We start from the raw sequence: 25,785 nt of genomic DNA, 5'->3' as shown, positions 1-25,785 counted from the left end.
ACAGTGCTTAACTTCCAAAATCTATTTATTTATTTATTACAAGCATTTATATCCTGCCCTTTTCACCCCCGAAGGGGGACTCAGGACTCAGATGAGATTGGATGTATTCGGGAATCATATCATATTATATTAATTGAAAGCTGTAGACAAGATTTTATTTCACATTTCATTTCAAAATGTATTGAAGGGGCAATGCTTTTTCCTGCAAATGCTGTTCTTTTGCCAATTCTTCTGCCAGTAACAGAGATAGGATTACAGCTGAGAACTCGGAGCAGTTTCTAGAAAACTACGGTGCTTATATGTGCCTAGAATTAGGTTTAGATAGAACCATGAAAATATATACTTCTCATCATTACAGTGTTATTTTAATGCAAATATAGTTGTTTAATATGAGATGTGTGTTCGTTGCTCTGTATAGTTCTATTCAGCCTGAGAATTTTGCTAATTATTGGGGTTCTCTTTAGTAAAATTCTGGTTAACTGCAGTGAACTGTGATTGACCTTGACCCCAGTTTTGGTTACTGGGCAGCATATTCTCTAGGAACTGATGCCAGGGGATAGCACCTTAATTTAAAGAGCACAGGGCAGGACAGTCCTGCTACCTGAGTGGCTAATGATAGAGATGGCCCAGCCAAAAGCTAATATATAGATATTTGGTCAACATTGGCTCTTGTGATCAAAACCCAAAGAAATGTCTGTCTTTATAGATAAATTGAAAGAAAAACAAAAGGAAGCAGTTAAAAAAAAAAGACAGTTAAGCTCATATTTACAGCAAAGGTGTGGTTCTTGAATTGCACCTTGATAGTCCTTTCTGTGTGCATCAGCTGGTTGATATTGTTTGGATAATTTTACTGTAATGGCTTTATATAAAAAGTCTAAAAATTCTAGGAAAATGACATTTTCACAATTTAAAAGAAAATAAAATCTTTTTTTTTTTTTTACTAACAGAAAACAAGGGAACAAGAAGGGATTTCAGAAGTTACGATAAACCCTGGCAGATAAATGCAAAGAAGCCTAAAAAGTCAAAGAGTGACCTTGCTGTATCTAACATTTCTCCTCCATCACCCGAGTCCAAATCATGTAAGAAACTAATAAGTATGCTGAGTTCCTCAATCTTCCATTTTGTGGCTCTTAAATCTTTAAAATGTGTGGATCTGATGGGTTACAAATGATACATGTTATGGTTTCAATAACACACATACACATATAAACAGTATATAAAACATTTCATGTTTGTGTTATTTTTTTTGTTTTCTATACTCTTAGATGTGCCAATTCACTATTAAATGTATATGTACAGAAAAACCATTACTCTAAAGTAGTTAAAACTTATTTTACATTGTTCAGTGCTGAAACAGGGGCCCTGTGCGAAAGTGGCAATGAGAGGCAGAGGATAGAAGCATTGCTGCACTATTATACTTCCTCCTTCCCTGTCTTCTTATTTGGCTTATGCAGAGCACATCAGCAATGTAGGGGATACATTTAGGACACTTGAGATGGAGCAACCATTTTTAATAAGGTCTTTCTTGCATGAGCTTCTCTGCAGAGACAGCAGTGGACATTTTTAACAGGGGTTCCTCATAAGAATATATTTTTAAAAGGAGTGAATTTTTTTAACTCATAGATAAATTTGCGATTTATCTATGAGTTAAAGCAACATTCATAATTTTGACCCCAAAGCCTACCACAGACTTATACATGAAGTAGACTTATACATACGTATATGGTAATATGTGCACTGATGTACAAATTGTATGCACTATAGAGAACTGTACCAGCCATGCAGGTTTTCGATAGTATTCTTCTTGAAGGAGGTAATGTGTAATTTCAGCAATTTTTGAAGACTAGTCACAGTTTAAGACTGCACACATAAAATAATAGTTCTGTGAAGAAATACCATATTATCCAAGTGTAAAATAAGTTCCAAGCTGCAAGGATTCCTGTCAACCCAAGATATACATACACATTTCCAAATATACTTCACAGTCCTACTACACATAAATCCCTTTTTAAGGGTATCCAGATGGTGGAACATTTGTGATGTTGTGTTACAGAGAGTAAAAATAGAGTACCGATGCTTGTGGTGTGAAGGAACTTGTCACATTTCTGTTGTCATGGACCAGTCATCAGGTTTAGATGCACTGGGACTCTGAACCGCTGCAGGGGTGGGGACCTATTAAGATGTTCTGCTCCAGGAGGCTTATGGATCTGGATGGATTCCGGACACCTCTTGGGGATATTTTTGTCACCTCTGCAGATTCTGTTGAAGCTTTGGCTGACCTCAGGAATGAGGAAATGGTCAGAGCAGTTTACACAATCACTCCTAAACATCCTCTCTCATGGAGCAGACCCAAACCTTGGTTTTTCAAGGAGTTGGCAGCGATGAAGCAATGAGATGGAGACTAGAGTCACGTTGACTGAAACTTGAAGTAAATCTGATCGAGCAGGGGCTAGAGCATATTTAAAAGCCTACTCCATGGCAATGGAGGAAGCAGAGAAATTGTTTATTGCTGCCAGCATTGCATCTGCAAAGAACCACTCTTACATACTGGTCCTTAATGAGAAAAGTCTGACCATTCAACTGCTTGCTGTGAAGAATTTGCATGGCACTTTGAAATAAGATCCGTTCCAACTTGGATCCTGTTATTGATACAGTTGCAATGGATGTAACTGGCTTCTGCTCGTCCAGTGTTGATGGATAACTTTCCATTTGTGCAGCCTAAGGATGTGGACAGGATCCTTGGAGAGCTGAGAGCTACCACATGTATTCTAGATCCTTGCCCTTCCTGGCTGGGGGGGGGGGGGGTAACTGGCAGAGTGCCTAATGGAGGCAGTTGTGAGATCTATATTTCAAAACGCCATCCTTGAACCCCTCCATAATGGACAACTATTGGCCAATGTCCACCTTCCCTTTTTGAGTAAAGTTTAGGAGCATGCAGCTGCTCCTAACTTCAGGGATTTCTGGATGAAATAGATTATCTAAATCAATTTCAATCTGATATCAGGCCTGGTTATGGAACAGGGACAGCTTTGATTGCTTTGATGGATGACCTATACAGAGAGCTAGATGGGGGGGGGGGGGGAGTGTGTCCCTGTTGGTTCTTCTGGACCTCTCGGTGGCTTTCGATACCATCAACTGTGGTATTCTTCTGGGCCATCTCTCTGGGATGGTACTGGGAGGCACTGTTTTACACTGGCTCCATTCCTTCCTGGAGGACCGTACTAAGAAGGTGATGCTGGGGGATTCCAGTTTGAACCTATGGCCATTATTCTGTGGGGTTCCTCAGGAGAGGTCATCCAGAATTTTAGAGTATGGTGCCATCTATATGCAGATGACAACCAACTTTACCATTCCTTCCCACCTAAAGCCAAGGAAGCTGTCCATACCCTAAACCAGTGTTTGTCATTAGCAATGGACTAGATGAGGGCAAACAAATTGAAACTTAATCCGGACAAGAGAGAGGTACTCCTGGTCAGTCACAAGGTAGATTGAGGAACAGGGATTCAGCCTAGGCTCAGTGGAGTTGCACTCCCCCTGACAATAGTTTGGGGTTCCTACAGGACTCAGTATTGAACCTGGAGGCCCAGGTATCTGCGGTGGCCAGGAGTGTCTACACACAATTAAAACATGCCCCATCTGTGCCTGTTTCTTGAGAAACCAGATCTGGCAATGGTAGTACATGCCTTAGTTACATCCCGTCTGGATTACTGTAATGCGCTGTACATGGGGCTGCCTTTGAAGAGTGCTTGGAAAAGTCAGCTGATCCAAAGAGCCACAGCCAGGTTGCTAACTGAGACTTGCTACAAGGAGCAGACAACCCCCTTGTTGCATCAGCTCCACTGGCTGCCAGTTTGTTTCCTGGCACAATTCAAAGTGTTGGTTATGAATGACTGCATTTCCTTGTACGAACCTGCCCAGGCCTGAGATCTTCAGGAGAGACTCTTCTCTCAGTCCCACCTCCATCTTAAGCTTCGTTGAAGGGAATGAGAGAGCGGGCCTTCTTGGTGGCTGCCACTCAACTCTGGAACTACCTGCCCAGAGAAGCCAGAATGGCCCCCTCTCTACTGTCCTTCCAGCAACAGGCTAAAACCTTCTCATTCAGACAGGCTTTTAAAGATGAAAGTTTTTATGCTCAAGACAGTGGGTGCTGTGCTTTTGAATATGTTTTAATGGCTTTTAACTGTGATTTTTAAAATACCATTATTTAATTCTGTTTTAATGTTTATTTATTTGTAGATTTTAAATCATATTGAAATGCTTTTAGTGTAAGCCGCTTTGAATCTCCTTGTTGAAATAAAAAGTGGGATATAATAATAATAATAATAATAATAATAATAATAATAATAATAATAGGTTCAGATTCCTGAAAGTGTTTTTTTTTCTTTGCAATTTCCTTCTTGGCAACACAGATGTGTTATTTTTCTCCTTTATGTATTATATGACACAAAACAAGCAGCATTTTGAAGAATAAAATATGTTTTTAAAGAACTGTGTATAAGGTGGCACAAAAAAGAAGGGGTGAAAGTACTTTTTTTGTTATAGAAAATTGTAATTAGAAACTGGGGAAAACTAAAATAACTTCATGCATAAACCTTAGCAAATCTAGTGCACTGCAGTTATTTGCTTAACATGCTGGATATTATTCATTTCTGTAAGAAGAGATAATGCTAATTCAAGTAATATGATAGGGGAATTAACAAGCTTCCATACTGATTTTAATAAGTGGTTGAATATAAGAGGCAGAGAAGGTCAGAAGTATTAGTAAGGAATTATCCTGAACCTTTCATAAGAAATTATTATAAAATGATAAGTTGTAAAACTGCTACTGTTTTTATTGAGGAAGTGGTTCTTGTATATATAGATGAGAAATGCAATTAAAATATGGGGTTTCGGAAGCTGAATTCTTCTGTTTCTTTGGTACCATTTTCAGCAGTTCAGTTCTGACATAGTATAGTGTTGTTCCTTGAGCAAAAAGACATGAATCCTATATAGTAGTTGTGTGGAGGAGGGAATTTCTGCAGGTGTGGTTTATATGACAAAGCATCTGAAAGTATTAAAGGTATAAGGGCAATATCCTCTTTCACATTGTCACACTGTGTGGGAAGAAACCACTGCATGAGCTTTTCCTGTATGGAGATGGCTGCGTTTTCTTATGTTATTTTGTGTCATGGGAAGAAGCCCAATTCAAATGCATGCTGGGTAAAAAATACAATTCCCAATGTTAGATAATCAAATGTGATAAATTTTGACATTGGAAACCAAACAGCTTTCAGCATTGTTCCTGTATAATGAATGCCTTTTGTGATGTTTATGATGATGATGTTTATAAGTGGATGAAGGCAGTTAATGCAATTCCTTAGCCTTTTCATTTCTATGTACAAGACCTGTATATACTAATAGCCAGAATAGAGCTATTGAGAACTGGGCACTAACTATGAACGTGCTCAGTGAATCCTGACCATTTTCTGATTAGAAGGTGAATCCTTATTAATTAATTAATCAATCAAATTTATTCTAGGGAATCTCCCTACAACAAACATTAAACATCAAATTAGAACTGAGCCTGCACAATGTTTGTGTATGTAAAACTGAGGCATATGATAGAGAAATTATTCCGAGAGAAGAGGCACTTAATGTTGCAGCATTTTGCTACATGTCTCACTTATGGTACAATTGATTAAGATTCTAATGAGTGACTCCAAAAAATACTGGGCATGTCAATAATGGTAGTTTTTGTTGAACATAAAAGCTGTCAGCAGTAGCACAGCCAAAAGATGGCCTGGACAGTATCTCAACAGCTTTCTCCACAAGATTGAAGCTTCCAAGTACATTAGAGTCTCACTTATCCAACATAAACGGGCCGGCAGAATGTTGGATAAGCGAATATGTTGGATAATAAGGAGGCATTAAGGAAAAGCCTATTAAACATCAAATTAGGTTATGATTTTACAAATGAAGCACCAAAACATCATGTTAGACAACAAATTTGGCAGAAAAAGTAGTTCAATACGCAGTAATGCTACGTAGTAATTACTGTATTTATGAATTTAGCACCAAAATATCACGATATATTGAAAACATTGACTACAAAAATGCATTGGATAATCCAGAACATTGGATAAGCGAGTGTTGGATAAGTGAGACTCTACTGTACTTCAATTCTTAAAGGTAAAATTAAGAAATTAAAAAACCCTCTAAAATATTGACCAAGAAAAAATGGGAATGTTCAGGCAGGAAGACTTCAGTAGCCTTGGATTTATTATGCTTTTGATGCCAGTTGCTAAAATGGGGTAAAAAGTGTGCTTTATTTTATTTTATTTTTTTCAGTGCCAGGATCAATAGAACACCCTAAATGGGACTGGAGATCAAAATCAGAGCATCGTGATTTTGATGAATTGAATCATATCCTTCAAGAAAGTAAGAAGCTAGGTAAAGCCCTGGAGAATCTTTCCCGAAGTAAGTTAATTTACTAAAATGGTATGTGGCCTCTCTTACCTGTAACACTACAGATCAGGAATAACTGTTGAAATAGTGTACCTATGGTCCCAGCTTCACCTAAACATACTTTAAATATAGTTAATATTCTGCACAAAAGGGTTGAATCTAGCTGAAATAAGTGTTGGTTTTTCTTACTGTTTGAAGCAAATTTGAGAATTTTTGAAGTGGTACAGCTTGCTTTTCATTTTTAAAAGATTGCAGACCATATGGATTGTCATAAAACTGAACTTCCTGAGAGCTCAGAGGATATGCTTCATGAAACAAAGGAATGATTTTAATTTAACAATAAAATACTCAATTGTATCTTTGAAGTATCCAGCTGACTTCTTTTTAGTCACTTCCTACTGAATGCCTGTCAGGAAAATGTAATGTAATTTTCCACGCTTCCACAATTTTCTGAAATGCTGCAAGTTAGGATGATTTATTGAATGAAGGACACCTACTCTTGAATAGCACTACCATACACTTTAATTAAACTAGACAAAGCGAACAAACACTTTACATTATCCTTCTTTGTCTTCATTTCTCTGGCAGGTTGTGTTGTTCTCACAGGTATATAACTCTGGTGAAGACATTATTTGACACCTTTACAATAAGCTAAAGTTACCTAAATGCTATAGTTGCTAAGTGATCCTATTTTTCTGAAACAGTGAGCTAAACTTGGTTCTTAATCATCACTATTCACCTATTGAATCAATGGGATTGACATATTTTAAGTTAGCAAGTTTGTGTGAATCCTGTGATGTTCTTTTGCTGGAACTAACAAAAGGCCAATGAATTTAGTCTGGCATCTATATATATACTCTTATTTATGATCACTTGGGAATTTTAAGTAAGCACACCAACTTTCCTTTACCTTGGAAATACATGTTGATGGGATTTTATTGCACCATATTGCCCAAGATACATTAGTACTATGGTATACCATTGGAATCCCACTGTAACTAGTCATTAGGGGAGGCAGCAAGGAAGCATATAGGGGAAGGATTGAATTTAGTTCAAATTCGACTCTCTCTCAGATCTAACAACCTGTCCCTATTCTACCAAAATGTTGTATTTTAAAAAGGTCTTGCAACAAAAGTATCACAGCTATTTTAATTTTTCATAGCATGTTACTGTTCTGTGGTTATTCTCTGCAAGTACATATACATACAAATTGAACTGAGACCCATCTATATATATAAAAGGGTAATGGAATCACGGCACCGGACAAAACAACTAAATGCCCCACAACCTCGAAAATTGACAGCACAACCTCTCATCCATGCCTCTATGTTCATACAACAAAAAGAAAATAAAAAGTACATACATACATATACTATTCATATTATTATCATCTATATATATAAAAGGGTAATGGAATCACGGAACCGGACAAAACAACTAAACTAAACGCCCCACAACCTCGCAAATTGACAGCACAACCTCTCATCTACGCCTCTACGTTCATACAACAAAAAGAAAAGAAAAAGTAAGTCCTAGCCACAGCAACGCGTGGCCGGGCACAGCTAGTAAAGATATATAGTGGATCCTTGGTGTTTGCTGTGGTTTGATTCCAGGGCCCCACTGATGATCAAGTCCCATTATGCACAATGGTTTAGTAAATTGTTATCCCTTATATAAAATGGCTAAATCAAGGTTTGTGTTTGGGATTTTAGAACAAGAAAAGGAAAAGGAAATCTGTAGATGATTGAATTTATGAATATAGAATCATGTGGATGTGGAAGGCCAATTGTATTAAAATTTAAAATTATTAATTTATATATGAGATGTTATCTGCCTCAGGATGAAACATTGTGCTACAACAACAAAAAATTATTCAGAGATTTTCCATTGCCTTCCTCTTAGGCAGAGAGAGTATAATGTATCAAATATCACACAGTGGGTTTGTATGCTCGAGCAGGAAATGAAACCCCGGTCTGCTAAAGTCGTAGTTCAACATTCAACTCATTCCACCATCCTGGTTCCCAGAAAGCCCTATATTTCATTATACTCCCCAACATGACCACCTGGTGCAAGTTATAGAATGGAGGAAACCTGATTAACAGAAACACATGTGAAAAATATGTATGTATATGAGTGAATAATCAACTTCATCTGGCCCAACAGTATAGCAGGTAACAACCTTAAGTAATATTGGACTATATTAACAGAAGCATGGTGTTCAGGATAGATCATGAGAGGGAATTATCTTTATTTTAGCATAGTCAGGCAGCATCTGTAGTGTTTTGTACAGCTCCAAGCACTCTATTTTAAGAAGGAAACTGATAATTTAGTGCATTTACAAAAAGAGCAAGTAGGATAGTGTGGTGTCTGGAAATCAGGTCCTATGAAAAAGATTGAAAGAGCTGAGTATGTTTACCCAGCAAAGAGAATTAAGGAGTGTATGTTTAGTTTCCCTTTCACCTTCTTTCCAAGGAGCCCCCGGTGGCGCGATGGGTTAAACCCTTGTGCCGGTAGGACTGCTGACCGAAAGGTTGGCAGTTCGAATCCGGGGAGCGGGGTGAGCTCCCATCTGTCATCTCCAGTTTCCCATGTGGGGACATGAGAGAAGTTTCCCACAGGATGATAAAACATCAAACATCCAGACATACCCTGCACAACATCCTTGCAGACAGCCAATTCTCTCACACCAGAAGCGACTTGCCGTTTCTCAAGTCACTCTTGACACACACAAAAAACCCTTCTTTCCAGATTAACCATACTCTCGAGTTAAGGCGAGTAAAGATGGGCATCTTAAAATGTATGAAAGTTTGTTACACTAAGGATGAGAGATCTACTCTCTTGCTCCAGGAATAAACATTGGGTAAAAAATAGGAAATTACAGGTTCTCTGAAGATTGCAGCAGATTGTAGATTTTGACTGAACAGCAGGACAACTTCTAGCAGATGCCACAAGGAGAAGGAGGAGGAGATGTTGGTTTTGTATGATTGTGTTGAAACAGACTAACATAGCTACCTGTTCTGGGCAGTGCTTATAAATAGATTATATAAATGGTGAAGCCTGGTATTTCAACCCTAAATATTTGCTCGCTGTATTTTCCTACAGATAGAAAGAATCTGGGAACATGGTACATCTGATCTTTTGCAGAAATCATGAAATGCTGCTATTTTTGAGTTAATTCTAAAGTAAATGCTACATATGCAATCCTTTCATGATCCAATTCTGGATTGTCTATTTATATTCTTAATAAAATTTATCTATGAAAGAGAAAATATTCCTAATGGTGTGTCGAAACTCTAGATTGATTCAGTGAAGAAATAAATTGAAACTTCAGCAGGGCCATCTGCTGGCAATCCAAGAAATTGTATTAACATATATACCTCTTATTTTAAGTATAATATATAACTTTGGAAGAATCCATATATTTTAATGACAAAAGAATCAATCAAGGCAAATCCCATATTTTTCTTTTCTAGCAGTGTAAATAGTCCTTGTAACGAGGACAACTAGCCTGAACTTTCTTGAAGTCATTTTGTGCAAGAATTTGAGGCTGTTAGCACATATAAAACCTAAGAACAATGTTATTAATGGATCTGTTTATATTGTTTTGTTTTTATGATTGCATTTTGGGTATTAAATTTTGCCAATTTTTGTAAGCCACCCTGAGTCCCCTCGGGTGAGAAGGGCGGGGTATAAATGTTGTAAATAAATAAATAAATAAAAAATTATAATTTTAACACAGGATTTGTTTTAACCTTGTGAATAAGACTAATAGATTATACAAGGTGAAAACTCAATCATTTTAATATGAAATGTCTTGCAAATGTGGTTATAAAAATAATATGATAAAGGTGTATTATCCTGTTTTCAGAGCAAATCAGGTTTTAAAGATAGGTCTATTTCCAAAGGGTAACAGGCTAGCACTTGTGGTGACTTCTGATTTTAATATTTACTAGAAATGGTTGATAATGGTATGTTTTAGAGAAGTAAGTGTTAGCTTATCAGTGAAACAAGAATGTATAGACTTGAGAACCTGAAAAAGCTGATTAATATACCATTGCAAAGAGCATATAGACTGCTCATGTACTATTTTAATTAACTGGAAAAAGGGGAATATCTATCCATGTGTCTATAATTTGGATGGAAAGCTTCAATTAAAAATAAGCAGGAGTCCATTTTGTTGTGACATGAAGGTTTTCATCTAGGCTTCATCAGCTCAGTCTATCAACATAATTGATATAATATAAATCTAGGTTGTGTGTTCAGGATGTGTAAGTACAGAGGCTATTGTATTCAGAAATAGTTGCCTACATAGTGGAATGCAGGTCTGACTTGAGCAAAAGAAAATAATTATGTGTGCATGTACATGCATACAAATATACAAACTATATTTATAGGGTAACTAAAGGATGTGGCATAGGAACTATTCAGTGTGCCAGTAGCAAAAGTGTTCTGAAAATTCAGTACTTACAAAAGCTTCTAACAAATAAAATCCCTGGTTAACTAGACAATCATTTCCAGGTCAGAACAGAGAGAGATGTCCTTGCAGCACACAAAGTGAATGCCTGGAGCCGTAAAAGAGGGAATATATTTGCTGTTCATGGTTCTAGCTAAATGGTATTCACATATCCTGCACTGTATGTGTATGATTGCAAGTTGGGGCAGATCATATTGTGATAATCCTGTTCCTTCTGCTGTGTTTTCTTTGTACATGTGGAAAAATTGTGAACAGAACAGCGATATAGGGTATTCAAGCTAAATTGTTCCATGGTTGTTGTTATGATGGTTGACAGCAGGATATAGATTGTGTATCCATTATTTGAAATGCCTGGGACCAGGAGCATTTTGGATTTCAGATTTTTTGGATTTGCATATACATACACAATGAGATGGGCTCCAAATCTAAACATAACATTAATTGATATTGTATACACATCTTACACAAACAGTCTAAAGGTAGTTTTAGATGCAGTATTTTAAATAATACTAACAGAGCCTAGCAGAAACCAGAATGAAACCAATCACTGCATCTTCCCTGTCAGTAACTGAATATATATAACTGACAGTGATTCAATACTAGGTAATAATGGATGGTATGACTCTGGGGTCAGATAGGAGAAAAAATGATTAGGGAAAGAAAGCTTTCTGGTAATCTCTAGTCTCAAGATAATGTGTTCAGACAAATGTCTAGGTCTGTCCACTGAGCTTTTATCTGAGTTAGAGTCAAACAGAAGTAGATGAGAACTGTCAAATAAACCCTTGAAGGAGAAAAGGGAGATTTTATTTTTTATTTTTGCCCTTATTTGTGAGCCTCAGTGTCTGTATGTGCCTTCAAGCTGCCTATTGATTTGTGACAATCCCCTAAATTTCATAGGTTTTTAAGAGATATTCAGAGGTAGTCTCCCCAGTTTCTTTGAAATACAGTCAACAGTATCTTGTATTTCATGGTCTCCCTCCAAAGTACTAATTGGATTTCATCCTGAATTCTTATGAACACATACTTTAACTTGGCGCATACATCGGTATCATTCTACTGTAATGTGGAAAGAAATATACAGGCTGCTGTTTACAGAGGAAAGCAATATGCTTGCCAAGTGAAGGCTATCATTTGTATGGAAAATGTCTAAGGTGTTTGTTCTCACTCTCATAGTGAGCCTCCACATAAGAGCCATATGAACAGGGCTTTCTCCTCTATATATTTTTTGTTTTCCTTATGAGCAAAGCAACAACAAAGTGGCTCCATGTTTAAGGTGATGAAGTCATAAGTGATGTCAAAGATGAGAGAGCCACTGTGTCATAGTAATTTATGTATTGGACAAGAACTCTGGGAGATCAAGGTTCAAATCCTTGCTCAGCCATGGAAATCCACTGTGATGACCCATGGGCCTTGTAGTCCTGCTCAGGACATGGTAATTCCTGATGAAGATGAAAACTTGGGTTTTTTACCTTCCCAGTCTGAACTGGATTCCTCTCAGCCAGATCTTTCCCAGGCAGATCTGGGAACCTTGCACCTGCAAGAAAGTTGTCTCCCAGAAGTATGTCAAACAAGCCCAGAGCCTACTTCTCCCGTGTTCTTGCGCCGGGAGTTTTGTAAACAACAGAGAAGTTTGGATTCAGCTTCGCGCAGGAGTGCAAGAATTGCAGCTAAGAATGTAGCCAATTAAGACTGCTTCTCGTGAGAATCTTTAAGGAGTTTAACATCTGGTCTCAGAGTTTAGCTTTCGTTTCTGATTCCCAGAGAACTGCTTCGGTGGGAAAGTTAGACTCTATATAGGTGTTTTGCCCGCGTAGTAACTTCGCGGAGTCAATTCGTCAGCCTACGGAGCGAGTTGTGTCTGGACAGCGCGCTCCGATTCAAGCCTCGCTCCTGCTCAAGCCTTGCCTTGCTATCCAGCCTTCGCCTTGCTTCCCAGCCTTTGTTTATCTACGGACTTTGCCTTGTTTCCCAGGACCAATCCTTGCCTTGTTCCACGGATTTTACCAAGTTATTCCACGGACCTTGTTCTTGTTCCTAGTTACCTTGTTCCACGTTTTAAGCCTTGTTTCAAGTATCAAGTTATTTCCTAGCCTCGCTCAAGTTTCATGGACTAAAGGACCTTGTCATCTCCCCTCACTTTGCTTGTCAAAGTGAGTGTTTCGGTTATTGGATTACAACTTTGGACCTTAATATTTCATATTGGACATTATTTCTTTGGACTAATTTTGACCTTTCCTGAAAGGTCTGCTTCTGGACTATCTTTTACATTTGCTTTTACTAACTTTATATATTTCCTTAATAAAGATATTAGATAGAATCTGGCCTCTGCGTATGGTTATTGGTGCTCTGTAGCCTGGGTCGTGACATCCACATGGAAAACTCCTATCTTCAGATGAAGGCAACGAAAAATCCTCTCTGAACAAACCTTGCTAAGAAAACCTCCTGATAGGTTTGCTTTAGGATTGCCGTAAACCAGAAACTATAAGGCACACAACAACAACATGAGTGACCATGACTGACGCGTGTGGATAATTTTCATAAAGGAGTGGCAAACAAGAGGATGGAATCTGAAGATGGCACTGCCATTATCAAAATAATTTTTTATGCTCAAAAACGAACTTTTATTGAAATAAACAAACTAAGAACTCCTTGCAATTCATTAGATAGACATTTCCTTGACTTTTCCCCATTTGCCAAAGTTTTCCCAGACTTCACAAGCACAGATAGGTTGGACTCTCTTTTTCATCTTCTTGTAAAGTCCCCCAAAAATTCATCAAACATGAAGCATTATCAAGATAAATGTGAATGATGAATATCAACATCGTAAACACAGTGGGGGAATCATATATGTTGATGCTTGCAATTGAGATTGTGAAGTGGTCCTCACTCTCTTCATTTCTAGTGAATGAATACTGAACTAAATTAAGTATATAGAGTTTGATTCCGTGTTTCAGAAACAACTAAAGATGTGCTTTCATTTCTGAATTAATCCTGGCAGGATTATAAGCAGATGGACGCAAAGTGCATTTTGTTCAATATGTGTGTACTTTGGAAATACAGATTGAAAAACATTCCATTAATAGCTAGCAATTTTTTCACATATTGATTTGATCATAAAATGTTGACTACTGTACTCTGTACTGCACTATGTTTTTCTAATATGAATGCCAATAAAAGGAAGTAATTCAGATTGAAATGTGATCAATGTTACACAGTTTTAAAAGCTTTTAAGAAAATATGAACCAAAGCTTCTTTAGAGCATTTTGACAAACACATACCACATTGATAATATGCACAGTTTGTATTTTTAGAAGCAGTTCATTACTTTTAATTGTGATAGATATGAGTTCATTGTCATTACTTATTGCAATACCAGTCTTTTAAGAAATGATACTTTGTGTTCCTTATTCTTTTGCAATCTTTTTTAAAAACCTTGTCAGGAATGAAAAGAGAATAGCATAAAACTTGAGAATTCTGACAAAAATGCCTCAAAATATGTTAACTAACTTTGAAATGCAACCATTTCTTGTTATATCAATACAATAACCTTGTACTGGGGCAAGATTGCTATCTTGGATTTAGTTGCACTTTTGTTGCCAGGAGTACTTTCAGTTTAATAGAAGCTCTCTCTAATGAAAAGGAAGGAAATGGAAATAAGCCTATTTTCCTTGCTTCCCTCTGCAGCCCTTTATGCTTGACTCTCTAAAAACTGCTTTGATCCTTTTTTTGATTCACTTTTAAGGTAACAAATTTGGGCAGATCTTGAGTTTTTCTCTATCACCATCTCTTACCTTTGCTGACTACAAGCAATGTGTGCATTAGTTCAGCTAGTTGCAAAATCCAAATTAAGAACTGCCTCCATTGTTGACCATGGTTTAGAAAAAGAAGCCAGGATCATAAGCTGCTGTTGAGTGTATATTCAGTCTGCCAAATATCTGGCTTACTGTGATATTTGAACATGCTTAATGAGCAGCCTGAAATAGTAGATAGCAGCAAGTGTTTATGGGCCAGTGTCGATCCATATAATGCAGTTTAACTGCATAATAGGACAGTATAGATCTAGTCTTAGAGTTGGACTTTCTAGAGCAGTGGTTCTTAACCTGTAGGTCCCCAAATGTTTTGGCCTTCAACTCCCAGAAATAGAGCTGGTAAACTGGCTGGGATTTCTGTTAGTTGCAGGTCAAAACACTTGGGGGCCCACAGGTTGAGAACCATTGTTCTAGAGGCTTCTTGTTACTACTACTGAGCCTGTAGAAGATCATTCCTGCCAAAATGAACAAGGGTCCTGCAGCTGCAGAAACATCAGGTTGGAATAGGATTGCATGCATTCACAAAGTTGATGGTTGTCCTCTTTTCCATTTCATATTATTAATAGAACAGATTGTCATGCCATAGCTATAAAGTATATTGTGTGAACATTACACAGACGTGTTTTAGTTTTATTCTAAAAGTGCATTATACTCTTCTTATTATATTCATAGGTATTGCAATATCTGATGAAATTGATAAGGTAAGAGCTATATCTAAGTTTTCTAGGTACATTGAATATATATTTAATCAGGGAAGTCTAAGTAAGTACAGATATAAGAATGCAATTAGACACCAACTTTCTTCTCAATAAAAAAGTAATGTTAGCAAATTTCTTTCCATTGTAAGACTTCTAAAAACTACACTATATTTGAAGTCATTTCTCAATTTGGGATGTATTCTGTACAAAATTTGTACATGGTTTTTTGCATATATAGCAGCATTTTCTGTATAGGGAATTTCATTGTAAAATATATAAATGTTATTTTATGTACAGAAAAAGCTAATTCCTGAACAAAACATGCTGTTTTCTGTGTAAAACAACCACCTGCAAATTTTGAAGAGAATAAATCTAAGTCTGTAAAGATTTTCATCAGTCTAAAAATTTTCTTTCCAGGGTTTCCCAGTTATGAAAAAAAACAAAACGTTTCAATCATTTTTTGAGTATTTTCACACAACTCATTGTTACTGGAATTTACTGAAATCTGTTCTTCTTAAAACCTTTTAAAGTGGTACACATTATGGTGATCAGTGTTCACATAATAAAATTTGCATTCCTTTCAATGTGGGAATAAGCAACCATTTACCCTTCATTGGATTGCAACTCTGCAATTCCTTAACATTGAACATGCAGAGTGCAATTTATGGGAGCTATAGTCTAAAAGGTTTCTTGTGGTTTACCCCTGTGAGTAGACATTGGTATGTGTCACATGAATGGCTGACGTTTTGAAAATTATTTTATTAAAAAAAAAATCAGCGGTATTCAAATTGAATGCCTTCATATGAGAGCAATCATTTTACTGAAGGCAGTGTTTACATAATTCATGGCATAGACAATTTTTTTTGCATATGCTTGAACACAATTTTCTAAAGAAGTCTGAGAGAATAGTTTTTATGTATTATGGACTGATTTTCATCTAACATGATTTTTAAAATTATGTATATTTTTCAAAATGTACCCTTGTTTCTTACAAGTAGTCCTTAATACAAGTTTATTTTTAAGGATTACTGAAAGTATAATATATTTGTATGAACTTGTGGAGCTGCCTACATAGAACATTGATTGGTCCATTCACTCTAACTGAGAGATGGCTGTCCATTTCCAAGTCTTTCTGGGCATTCTATGCAAGATCAATTTAACTGAATATGCCATTTGACTCTTGTCACTATTCTGTGGTTCTGTCCCACAAATAGTTCCAGTGTGTGGCTGCAGTGGCATATATTTTATTATTTCCTTGAAGTGCATTGTTGACTAACTGAGTGAACTCACACCTACAAAAAGTTCAAATGTGTGCAGCGAAATGTGACCAGGGTGGTAAGGATTCTGGAAACCAAATTCTGTCAGAAACAGTTCAAGGAGATCATGGCACTTACCATGGAGAATAAAAGATTTAAAGATACAATAGTGTGCTTCAAATATTTGAAGTTCTATTAAGTAGAATATGCCAAAACTTGTTTTCTACTGCTCTAGAAGGTACGATGTGAACTAATGAATCTGAATCCCAATGAAGGAGATTACAACCTACCATGTTGAAACATATACTGATGGTAAGAGTACAGAGGAATAGACTATCCTGAAAGTTGGTGGGCACTATTTTATTGGAGATTAACAGACAGCCACCTCTAAGGGATGCTTTAGCTGTGTTTTGCTTCATATTTTTATTTCTTTACCCCATTTATACCCCGCCCTTCTCACCCTGAAGAGGACTCAGAGCAGCTTACACATGGCAACTATTCAGTACCTCATACCATACAGAAAGCTTAAAATAACTCAAATTAAAATTAATACATTATTAACAGTTAAAAACAATGCATTCAACATTAAAACCACATCATATGAGGGTGTTGGACCAGATGACCCTTCCAACTCTGTGATTCTGTGAGACATGACGGAATGGCTGACTTTAAATTCTCACTGGAAAGTGTAAACTGATAGAGTTTTTGCTGTATTGGATAACACACAATAATGGAGAATATGGAATTAGACATTTTTTTTAAACACCAATAAAAATATTGACACATTTTGATTTATTAATTCAGTGTCTCTCTCAAAAGAATTGTGATTGTGAAGAGCTCCAATAAAGTTATTCCTAGTTGCAAGCAAGGGCTGCCTGTCACAGACTATACCTTCTCTCATTTTCTAGCTGGCATAGAGAAACATTTATCCATGTTAGTGGCTGTCTGTGTTCCTTGAAAAGCAGGCCTGATCTTTTGAGAGCAGTCCAGTTGCTTTGCACTACTACAGGGAAAAATCAATTTGCTTTCAACTGATTTTCCTTGCCATGAAATTGCCCCATCATTCTCTTAGACCTTTTCTAAGGAGAAGCACATTTTCTTTTTAATCACTTTCTAGATATAGATCAGGGGTTCTCACACTTTTTCAACTGCAGAGCCCTTTTTGAAGCAAAAGTTTCTCATGGAGCTCCAAGAAAGGTTTATATATAATATATTATATATAATGTATATATATCAGGCATGGGCCGGGCCAGTGGCAGATGAATGGAGAGTGTTTGTGTGAACTAATTCACACAGTGCAAAAAAAGGAAAGAAAACAATACAATATTTAAAATGAATAACAATTTTCACTAACATAAACTTAACAGTATTTCAGTGGAAGACCCCAGGGGCCATCCAGTTCAATGCCCTTCTGCCATGTAGGAATAGCAAAATCAAAACACCCCAACAGATGGCCACCTAGATTTTGTAGTAGTAGTAATAGTAGTAGTAGTAGTAATAATAATAATAATAATAATAATAATAATAATAATAATAATAGCAGAAACCCCAGAGATTATCCAGTCCATTCTCCTTCTGCCATGTAGAAAAAACACAATCAAAGCAACCCCAACAGATGGCCATGTAGCCTTTGTAATAATCACAATAACAATAATAGCAGAAACACCAGAGGCCATCCAGGTCAACTCCCTTTTGCTATTCAGCAAAAACATTATCAAAATACCCCCTGATCAGTGGAAGGGACATAGGGTTTTTGAAATAGGGAGGGTCTGGGTTGTGAGAAAAAGAATATGGGCAGCAAGGGATGTGCAGGGAGAAAGGAAGGAGGACACTGCTGCTGTTGTGTCTGGCAGCTCAAAATTTTAATTTCCTCGCATTTCTCAGGAAGAGGAAAGAGGAGGAGGCAGGAAGTAGCATGCCACTGCAGAGCCCCTCACTATCACCTGCAGAGCCTCAGTTTGAAAACCCCTGATATAGATGATAAAGTCAGACGTGCTGCTATATAATGTGCTGTCATAATATGGGTTAGAAAAATTGTTTGCATTCCTGTGATAATACTCTATGTTGAGAGACAATATGCATTTGAATGTCAGTGTTTGAGAAGCTAGTTCTAGATATTTCATGGATATTTGTTGATCACTGTAGAAAACAGTAGACAAACCTTTGGCCTGATTCAGAGAGGTAGTTCCATTTTAATTTACTGTAGTTTGTCTAATTTGCTATCACCAAATCACCAGAGTCTGGAAATTTCACTTTTTGGACTTTTTTGGATTTTAAATGACAAAGCTTTTCCAGGTTTATCAAATCACATTGTAATGAAAACATATATGCTCAAAGACCTTGATTTATATTTGATTGCCCAAAGTCAGAACTGTACAGATTTTCCACATAACAGTGCATATTGTTATTTCCTTGTCCCTACTTCATTGCTATAAATAATAATCAAAATAATTTTCCTTTCTAGGATGCAGCAGCTTTTAATTCTCCTCTTTTACGCCCCCGTGTTGTTGGAGAATGGGTTGGCCGAGAAGAGAATGATGCAGATCCATTGGCTGATGAAATGCTGCAGCCTCCAATACCCAGAAGCAAAGTGGAACACTGGGATAGTGAGGATAGTGGCAGTCCTGGAGGAAGGTAAATTTGGCCCTGTTCAGAAGAACCTAGATCTAGCCAAAACTTCTGATGGTGTGAAAGCAACCAAATCATGTTCTGAGTATATACTGGCATAAGGCAAAGATGAAGGTGGGACTAGATATGTACAAATCTTCTATTCATATCCCATTGCACTACCCAAGAAAAGGCTTGTGTATGCACATAGGCAGGAACAAAGGAGGAATTGAAAACTTTGCTGATATCAAGCCTCATTGAGGTAAAGATCTAGGTCATCATTTTTCAGGCCCCCAAACTAAGGCCCGTGGGCTGGATGCGGCGCTCCAAGGTCATTTACCTGGCCCCCGCCCTCAGTTTTAGACTTAGTCGGAAATGTCTCACCCAAAGTCTGAAATGACTTGAAGTCACACAACAACAACAACAACAACAATCCTAATTAATTTGACTATCTCATTGGCCAGGAGCAGGCCCACACTTCTCATTGAAATCCTGGTAGGTTTATGTTGGTTAAAATTGTTCTTATTTTAAAGTATTGTATTGTTCTTTTATGGGGTTTTTTTTGCACTACAAATAAGACATGTGCAGTGTGCATAGGAATTTGTTCATTTTTTTTCAAACTATAGTCCGGCCCCCCAACACTCTGAAGGATCATTGACCCACCCTCTACTTTAAAAGTTTGAGGACCCCTGATCTAGGTCCTCATTTTTCAGATTTGTTGTAGAATGTGCATGGCTACTAGTACAAGCTGATCAGAGACTGGGGTATATTGCAGAACAAGAAGTCAGATTTCAGAACATGCAAGCAAGGATTGGAGAAATGGATACATATCTAAGGTGAGACACTAGTCAGTGACTGCAATAGACAAGATTGATCAAAAGATCTAGAATTAAGTCTTTTATCTTGACAAGACAGAGGTCAGTTGAAAGGCAGTTCAAGGATTAGGGAATCAGCCTGCACTGGGTGAATTATACTCACCTTGAAATCCCAGGTTTGCATTTTGGCTATACTCTTGGACTGAGCTTTGAATCTGGGTGCACAGCTTTTGGTAGTGATTAAGACTGCATTTACATAGTAAAAAGTAATACACACACACACACACACCAAGACACATGCCCTTATAATGAAGTTCTGGTGGCTCCTTTTGAATGGATTTCGTACTGCCTATAATTTTTTTAAAAAAAGAATTGATTAAAATGTTACTTCCTTCTGAGGGAATGAATCTTGCTATGTGTCATGTATGGAGAAACTGGAAAATCAAGGAGGAAATTCTTTCTTGTTTAGTTTAAAGATGGAGCCAAAGACCAAAGGACTGAAACATCAGCAACAGCAACATAAGAAGCTACTGGCTGCTATGCTTTCTCAGGATTCGTTTGATTCTGTACAAAGTACAGCTCCTTCAGTAACAGAAGAAGATATTGACAATGAAGATGATGCAATGGAACTGCTGGGTAATTTTTAAAAACTGTAGTCATTTAATCTCTCTCATTATTATAACATTTATTATCATCTTCTCCCGTGTGAATATGTATGGGAACAAGCATGTGCATCATTAAAATGTTTCCAAGGTATCCTTTTATTTCTAAGTTGTTCTTTGGAGAGTTATTTCTGCCCAAAATCACTGTTCTCATTTGACAGGTCCTTGTGGATTTTGCAATGTTTATATGCATATGCAAGCAGAAAAACAATGCTGAGGTTTTGCATCTAGGAATTTAAATTTAAATAGCAGAAATACAGTAAACTGCAAGACAGTTTACCCATCGCTACCAATAATTCCATTGCAATCTGGAGTCACAAATGACTTTTGGATGTAATCTACGGTGCAGTCTTAATTAAAGGTAAAGATAAAGGTTTCCCCTGACGTTAAGTCCAGTCGTGACCGACTCTGGGGGTTGGTGCTCATCTCCATTTCTAGGCCGAAGAGCCGGCATTGTCCATAGACATCTCCAAGGTCATGTGGCCGGCATGACTGCATGGAGCGCCGTTACCTTCCCGCTGGAGCGGTACCTATTGATCTACTCGCGTTTGAATGTTTTCGAACTGCTAGGTTGGCAGGAGCTGGGGCTAACAGCGGGCGCTCATTCCACTCCCGGGATTTGAACCTGGCACCTTTTGGTCCGCAAGTTCAGCAGCTCAGCGCTTTAACACACTGTGCCACCAGGGGCCCCTGCAGTCTTAATTAAAGCCTGATGCAATTTGAGTAACTAATCTGTTGCTAATAGAATATTTTATCCTGCAGCATTATTAACATAATCATTTTTTTCACAATGTCACACTAATTTTAGCCTTTCCATAACATCACATAGCCTTCGCTGGTGTCTCTTGTTCATTTAGACTATTTTCCACAATGTCAGCTGTTTGTCTAACCTTGGCTGTTGCTAAAAGTCTTCTTAAAGGTAAATCTTATCTCAATTTTTAATTTATTGAATCAGTGTGAATTAATCTCCCTGACTTCACCATGGTTTCATGGTCACAATCTAGATGAAATTTCATACAAAGCTTTTAATGTTGCCTGATGATACAAGTTTATGAATAACATTATTGAATTTCTTTCAATAGACCCTAATGGATTGCCTGTCCTTAGGAACAGTGAAAATTGTACTATACAAAGTTGGGTTTGCTTTGCTATATTAGTCTAATATTTACTACTATGATTGACACTAGCATTCAAGGGCCGCAGGGAGAGAGATTTCACATCACCTGTCACAGGATCTCATTAAAGTACAAGTCAGGGATTCTAGGATGCTATGCTGTCAGAGTATGTAGTTTACTACAGTACTATGATCCCTTCTTGTTTTTATATGCCATCTTGAGATTCCATGAAATTGATATGGGAAATCAACAGCAGTCCTGCAGACAAGCGATTTTCAAACTGTTCAAGGTAACCTTGTAGGTTCTTTGCAAACTTCAGTGAAAAAGAGCAGAAGTGACTGACATGATTCTCTAGCAGCACAAAAATATGCTACAAAGCTCACAGCTACAAACAGAATAACAAAATATGTACATAAATACAAGATCAGAATGAGAAATAAATATCACAGTTATAGACAGCTAGACAGCAGTTTACGAAGTGGAAATGGTTGTAATTCATATAGAAAAATGAAGTCATATAAGGCAGTCCCCAACTTCAAATATCAGACTTACAAACAACTCATAGTTAAGAATGAGGCAACAGCTATCCAAAGCTTATATGTGTGTGTGTATGTGTGTGTCTATATGTGTGTGTGTATATATACAAACAAACTTACACAACCTATCTTGTTCGTAATTTGGGGACTGCCTGTACTGATTTACAGAGATGACGAATAATGGCAAACGAAATAGAAGTTATAATTAACACAGGTTTTTGATACAGGCCTATTTTGAAAAATCTTTAGACTGATTACATTTGGATCCAGCAAATGACTTGGGTATCTCACAGGTCTTTGCTATCATTATGTTTCTCCAAACAAAGAAATTATTCAGTGCCAAAATTCTAGCTCTGCTCCAGAGATATTAGCTTATATTGTCGATATAAACTGATGTCTCTGGAGCAGAACCAATAATTCAATTTTCAGTAATTGCTTTGTTTGGATAAGTTTAATGATAAAAAGCATCTGTGGAGTTCAAGCTGTTAATTTCATTGTAAATTTGTGTACACATTTTGTTAATCTGTTTCCAGTTGTGTACTTCGTAAGATTTTTCTTTTCTTTTTGTGAGTGTTTGCCCAAGTGCTACCTTTTGACTGCAGCTTTAAACAAGATTCTTTGACAGCTTGCCTACCAATCTTGTCTTGCAATTTGGACTTTGAAAATAAATATTCAATGTCTTTCAGGATGTGCTCTTCCTTAAACCCCAATCCTTTGCCACATGAAGGGGTTGATGCCTAGTGTTTCTTCAGCAGACAAGTTTTCTTTGAAAAAAAAAAACCAAAACAATGAACAAAAAAAAATACCCTGAATGAAAGCTTCAATAAGAATCTGTCTTAAGGGAAAAATTTCTCTTTCTTTTGGTGTTGTTGAACTATTAGATTGCTCTCAGCGATATCTCTTTTATTTTGTTTTAATAATGAAGGTTACTGATATGCTCAGCATATATGCTCAAGATAATTTATGCTATTTTAATTAGCATTATAATGAGTTTTAGTAAATGCTGAGTTTGTGACATATACTGATGCTGTATTTAGCACGAGACATCTGTTACATTCTCTTCTATGTAACATAGAAACGCTTAGTAAAGGTCACAAAATGACTTTTCAATTTTCTAAAAAAGTTTTTTCTCATTTGATTTTATTAGCATAGTAAATAAATTACATGACGGCTAATGGTCAGAGACTTAGACTGGGAAAGAGACACGTGGATTCAGATGAAAACCCTATCTATCTGTGTAGAGTAGCCAGCCTCCTCCTCTCACCTTATTCTACCCCAGAAGGCTAAATGCGGGAAGGCTAAATTTGTTACTACTAGCTTAATATGCTATACTTTTGTAGGGCAAGTAGGTCCCAACTCCAAAAAATAGTTCACTTGCCATCAGATCTTGGTTACTTAAATTAGAAAAGGAAAGACAGTTCAATATTGTATTTTTCTATAGATGACAAATCACAGGCTAAATTGCAAATATTAGGGAAGGAGACTGAGGGCCCTCCTGCACTAAAAGCCAGTTTTATACTGGTGTGAGGTCTAGAAAACTTCTCCATAAGTGTGATCTTTAATATGGATTTAGCTGGTAAGTGTGATTTAAAAAACTGACCAAAATTCTGGATCACATGCCAAAATCTACTGAAGCTCACCTGTGTATAAACACTGCACAGGAAGAAGCTAAATGCCAAATGCAGAGTAGTATTGTAGACCAGGCATCCTCAAACCGACGTCCTCCAGCTGTTTGGTTTGTCAATTCCCAGAATTCTTGACCATTGAACAAGCTGGCTAGGGCTTTGGGAGCTGGAGGCGCAATCAGCTGGAGGGTCGCAGTTTGGGGATGCCCGATGTAGGCAGAATTAACACTGCAACAGTTGGAGTAAGAAAGAAGATCACAGCTTGACCAGAAGGTAAACTAATGTCTTTCCCCTGGAAGGGAAATCACTTCATTCCCATGGGAATGCTTGATTGTAACAGGCTCCTGCCTTGCTGTAGTCCACTCAAGTGCTGAGAAGCAATTTTTTCTGAGGAAGTGTGTGTGTGTGTGTGTGTGTGTGGAGGGGGGGGACCATCTGTAGATTAGCTTGAACTGCACTTAGTGGATTATAGTGATCACTGTTGCAGCTTCCAGACAGTTCGTGAGATGCCTGTGTAGGCACTCTGAAGTGAATTGGATTTCTTAAATTCACATCCTGAATTTTTAATCAGGATAAATTAGCTTTGCATAAGCAACCTTAGGTAAAGAAAACTGCCTTACCAGTAATCCCTTAGCTCAATCTACTATTAGTTGAATTTATTGAGTTATTTATATTTTTCCAATGCTTTCTAGTAAAAATTCTCATGACATGAAGCAGTAAAATAAAAAAGCAATAAAATATAAAATACTACATTTCAAAATAAGATAGCAAAGGTAGTATTTAAGTAATTTTATGAATTAGTCTTAACTCAGTGCAATTACTTGCAGGAATTGGGATCAGGATTTATAATATGTACATTTAAAATCAAAGGGTGAGGTATTATGCTGACCTCTGATGACTTTGTAAATTTCAATTGTGCTAAAATTTGTAAAGGAAGGATTGATCCAGAAATAGTACTTTATAGCTTCATGCATATAAAAAGTCCTTTTATTGTATTAACAATAATATATTCCTCTAAATTGCAGTATATAATGTCTTCCTTATTCTCTTGAGTTGGGAGGTCAAGGTTACCATCATGTCTGCACTTAGATGGAACGAAATCCTATCAGAGCTTTCTTCCAAGTAAAATGCAGAAGACTGTGCTTCTGATTTATTCTGGCACAGAGTCCAGGGAGATAAGCCTAATTAGAAAAAGTTTTTTGTTATACTGAAGAGCAAGTAGCCTGAGGGAAAAGAAAACTGTAAAGCTGTATGAGATCAGAGATTCAAGGATTTGTGTAAATATAAAACTAGCACACTCAATATTTAAATTAGATGATTACACTAATAGAACTTCACTAATGGAAAGTTTTACTTACAGCCTGGTAAACAAAATATGTTTTATTGTAAAAATGATAATAATAATAATTTTTATTTTTGCCTGCCTCTCCTCACGGCTCGAGGTGGGTTAGGTAAAGGTAAAGGTTTCCCCTGACGTTAAGTCCAGTCATGTCTGACTCTGGGGGTTGGTGCTCATCATTTCTAAGCCGAAGAGCCGATGTTGTCCGTAGACACCTCCAAGGTCATGTGGCTGGCATGACTGCATGGAGCGCCATTACCTTCCCGCCGGAGCGGTACCTATTGATCTACTCACATTGGCATGTTTTCGAACTGCCAGGTTAGCAGAAGTTGGAGCTAACAGCAGGCGCTCACTCCGCTCCCACTCCGCTTTCGGTTTGCAAGTTCAGCAGCTCAGCGCTTTAAC

The 25,785-nt window shown here is 37.3% G+C and overlaps 1 protein-coding gene across 2 annotated transcripts in view; it reads left to right on the top strand.

Moving 5' to 3' along the window:
• c4h8orf34 (chromosome 4 C8orf34 homolog) overlaps positions 1-25,785 on the top strand; it is a 110,205-nt gene that overhangs the window by 38,065 nt on the left and 46,355 nt on the right. For both annotated transcript variants that reach the window (XM_008108557.3, XM_008108558.3), the window contains exons 3-7: positions 948-1,079; positions 6,328-6,456; positions 15,400-15,428; positions 19,146-19,315; positions 20,573-20,739. In XM_008108557.3, the coding sequence (XP_008106764.2) occupies positions 948-1,079; positions 6,328-6,456; positions 15,400-15,428; positions 19,146-19,315; positions 20,573-20,739 (627 nt within the window). The remainder of the gene's footprint in view (positions 1-947; positions 1,080-6,327; positions 6,457-15,399; positions 15,429-19,145; positions 19,316-20,572; positions 20,740-25,785) is intronic.

The sequence above is a fragment of the Anolis carolinensis genome, chromosome 4, assembly GCF_035594765.1.
Source record: "Anolis carolinensis isolate JA03-04 chromosome 4, rAnoCar3.1.pri, whole genome shotgun sequence".
NCBI classification, from domain to species: Eukaryota; Metazoa; Chordata; class Lepidosauria; order Squamata; family Dactyloidae; genus Anolis; species Anolis carolinensis.
The sequence above is the reverse complement of the archived record's forward strand: the minus strand, read 5'-3'. Positions and strand labels throughout refer to the sequence as shown.